This window comes from Nematolebias whitei, chromosome 11 (assembly GCF_014905685.2).
Source record: "Nematolebias whitei isolate Nwh7 chromosome 11, NemWhi1, whole genome shotgun sequence".
Classification (NCBI taxonomy): Eukaryota; Metazoa; Chordata; class Actinopteri; order Cyprinodontiformes; family Rivulidae; genus Nematolebias; species Nematolebias whitei.
This window is the reverse complement of record NC_056508.1, coordinates 35,203,441-35,207,331: the sequence shown is the minus strand read 5'-3', so window position 1 is coordinate 35,207,331 and position 3,891 is coordinate 35,203,441. Positions and strand designations below refer to the sequence as shown.

At 36.1% G+C, this 3,891-nt stretch overlaps 1 protein-coding gene across 1 annotated transcript; it reads right to left on the bottom strand.

The window, feature by feature from the left end:
- Positions 1-337: 337 nt before the first annotated feature.
- Positions 338-2,484, bottom strand: LOC119417665 (perlwapin-like). The gene is made up of 4 exons (XM_037684924.1): positions 2,305-2,484; positions 2,071-2,184; positions 453-581; positions 338-359 (listed from the first exon to the last, which is right to left on the bottom strand). Exons 1-4 carry the CDS (start codon positions 2,387-2,389, stop codon positions 349-351), a joined length of 339 nt encoding a protein of 112 aa, XP_037540852.1. The 5' UTR covers positions 2,390-2,484; the 3' UTR covers positions 338-348.
- Positions 2,485-3,891: the final 1,407 nt, after the last annotated feature.

The window sequence follows — 3,891 nt, the reverse complement described above, 5'->3', positions numbered from 1 at the left end:
AGAAGGGAATAGCAGAAAGATGCAAAAAATATAGCCAAAACTCATAGTACGTCTTTGTACATCAGTGAATGATTTGTTACTGTGATGATATTCAAACTTTTTTGTCAGTAAAATGCAAATATGACAAAACACCTTTAAAAACTTGAACAAATAGGCATTGGAAAAAAAATGTACCGAAGCAAACACTCACACATAAGCAATGTATTTATATTTTAATCAATATGTCTGTATTGAAGAAAAAAAAAAGTGGTGTCGTCAGGTTTGGCCATGTCTTCAGACAACACTTCTTGCTGCTGCAGTCCATCAGTGTTCATGACAGTGAGGGAAGAACCATCGTCTACCTCAAAATCATGGTGGCACTGAAACAGATATAACAAAAATAATCAATTTTCTCATAGGTACAATAGTCTGAGAATATGAAATGGAACTTTACCATCTTATTAATATTTCACCTGGTATTGTCATGCACTGATGTCCACACCCATTATAGCAGCATATTTGACCTTTTTTGCATTGACTGTCTGTAGAGCATTGTTCTATACATGGCATCATTAGTCCTGTGGCTGGACATCTCTTTATTGCTGATAGAAAAGAATAAATAATGACAGTTTTGAAAAAACGTTTTAATTTAAAACCTGCATGATCCAATTTTTTTACAAAAATGTAATTGCCTAAAAATATTTAACATAATATTTAATTGCTACTTTGGTAAATATTAATTATTTTACATGGGACAGGAAGAGCACAGGCAAATCCATAGTCAAACATACATTTGTCAGCCCCAGGACTGTTTTTGTCATGTTGACATGGTTTTAATGGTGCAAATAATTCAAAGTTTTTGGGCATTTATCCAACACCTGGGAGTTACTAAAAGAAATAGAAAAAATTCAGGCAAAAGCTTTTAAAAACAAAAAGTCTGACAAAAGTGAGTCTTGAGAATTGTCTGTTTTTATCACCCATTGCTAAAGGCATAAATTGCAATAATGATTTTTGCCTCTTGCTTTAGCAAAATGCCTCATAAGCTACTGTGGCTTTTAATGAAATGTTTTGAAACACGCAGCACGGTGGCGCAACTGGTAGAGCTGATGCCTCTCAGCGAGCAGGTCCCTGGTTCAAACCCCGGTCCAGGGGCCTTCTGGGTGGAGTTTGCATGTTCTCTCCGTGCATGCGTGGGTTTTCTCCGGGTGCTCTGGTTTCCTCCCACAGACCAAAAACATGCATGTTAGGCTGATTGGTAACTCTAAATTGTCCCTAGGTGTGAGTGAGAGAGTGAATGGTTGTTTGTCTCGTTTGTCTCTATGTGGCCCTGTGATGGACTTGCGACCCGTCCAGGATGTACCCCGCCCCTCGCACAGTGATTGCTAGACATGGGCACCGGCGACCCCCGTGACGCAAAATGGAATAAGCGGGTAAAGATAATGGATGGATGGTTTTGAAACACTGTACACAAACAGTTGATAGTTTGGATGATAACATAAATCAAGTTAACCGCCACAGCTAAGCAACTTTATCAAACACAATAACTCAAATTCAATCAGTATTGCAAATTCTGAAGTGAATTTTGGTTTAGTAATAGCTGAGCACAATCCTTAATATATTCTTTAAACAGTATTTTTTTAATATTTTTTTTAATACAAATTTAGGGCTTAATTGTTGCCTTTGGCTCTGGCTGTCAGTGAAATATCTCATGAACTTCTGCTACTACAATGTTATACCAGCACATTGATATGAATCCAAACAGTAGATGAAAACCCATCTGTCACTGAGATGAACCTCTGTGGTTAAAAATCTAACCCGCACCAAAAGTAAAATTATGGTAAAACCAAGTTTTTGATTTTTGATTTGTTGACATGTTAAACCATTTTTTGACACATCAGATTCATCTTGTAACCCTTTAAAGGGTTTCACTCATATTCTTGACAACAGTGAGTGAAACATATCTTGTACAGTAGTCAAATTGATTAGCTAACAATTATTAGCACATAATTCAGCTAAACGAGTAGGACGTTCTTGACTTAACCTGGCTGTTTATTTCTACATTTTGTAACTTTTCGTAGGAACATGACTTACGTGCAACAGGATGGGTGCAGCGACGCATGCAGCATTTTTCATCTTCCGGGCAATCCTGGTCAATGTTGCAGTATAGCGTCATTGGATTCTGAATTGGAGGGCTTGGACAGGTCCCTGGTTTTAGATAAGTGGTGGCTTAATGTTAATGAGGGTGTCTAGTTTCAAGACCAGTAAAACAAACAAACAAGAAAAAAAAACTGATTAGAGATTAACAGAAAAGAAAAAAAAACTTACCAGGTTTTTGTGGAACAGAGTAAGAGGTCTCAAACAGACAAGATGCTATCAGCAGGACAGCTATCATTGAACAGTGTGTCCTCATGTTGATTTATCACAGTCAGAAATGATCTCCTGAATCCCTGTTTGGATAAATATCCTGGTGAATAAACCAGTCTGAGCAACAGAGATGATGCTGAGTCTTGTGTCTGCAGAGCTCCTTTTCAAAAGATATATAGTAGCAACAGACACACCCAAATGTCCACTGCCTTTTTCTGATCCATTTTTAAGTTCATTTTGTAACAAAAGGTTAAAGTTCAAATCATGTTTGACAACTAATTACGTATGTGTTGCATTTTTTTCCTTCACTGAATGCAGATTATTGTTGTAGTTTTCCAGTTTTTGTTTACGTTTTCAGCTAAATTTTAAAACTAGATCAGAAAAGCAGCTATATGCAGGCAATACGTTTTGCAAAATGGAAAAAAAATGGGCTTTCTTAACAACTTAGAGTTTAATATTTTGTCAAAACTGGACTTGATCTGATTTACTTCAAACCACAGATGATTCAAACTGAGTTTTACACCCACACCTCCCAGAGTGAGGTGATTCTTGACCAGCAAAACTCGTATTACTTTAAGGCAGGGATGATTCTAGAATCTGACCTTTATGGGGTGCTTAGCCCCAGTGCTGATGATGGCGCTTGGCTTGAACAACACAGTAGCCATTGGTGTCAGAAGCATTTGTAATGGGGGAGCACACTGGTTTGGGGGTCAGAAATATTTGAATAAAGTAGATGCCATTTCCTGCATTCTTGTGTATTTTAACATGTTTTTAAACATCTATGTTTACCTACATATGTAAACACTTGATTCAATAAGTATTTTAGCGTGCATGGCACAACAAGAAGTAATCTGACCAACAGCTCTCCTTTTGTGAACAGAGCATGCTCTTTTCTCTCGTAGATTCTTGCGATTGGTCTTCGTGCGTTTACTTCCTGTTTGTCTGTGTAACACGTCCTAAAAATCTGACCTTGCAAGTAAATACCCGTTAAAAATCTTCTCCAGATGTCAAATGTATCTAATTTTGAGTAAAATAAAGCGAGATTATTTTTCTTCAACAAGGACAACTGTGGAAATTATTTTTTGTAGACAAAGTTCAGATTGAAGATTAATGTAAAACTTAAATTTTATTATAAAACAAGAACACTGAAATGAATACATTATGGATGCATGCAGTCATGCAGGACTCTTTTCAGCTTCTTTCCTTAAACCAAAAATTGTTTTAAGGTGCTTGTGAATGAAAAATGTTGAATGCAGTGCATTTGTTTGTTCACTTTTTCATATAAGATATTTTAAAACTTTTTTTAATAAGAAACCTGTGTAACTTGATGTATCCATGACCAAATTCATTCATTCAACCTTTATTTAGACAAGTAAATCCCATTGAGCCTCGAGGACTCATTTACAGGAGAGACCTGATTTCAACAAAGAATGATGACAACAATGCACAACAGCGACAACAATAAACAGTTATAAAAAGTCATAAAGATTTTTTAATTTTTTTTTAACAAATAGGATGGCTAAAAAAATAAAAGTATCAAAAAAACAG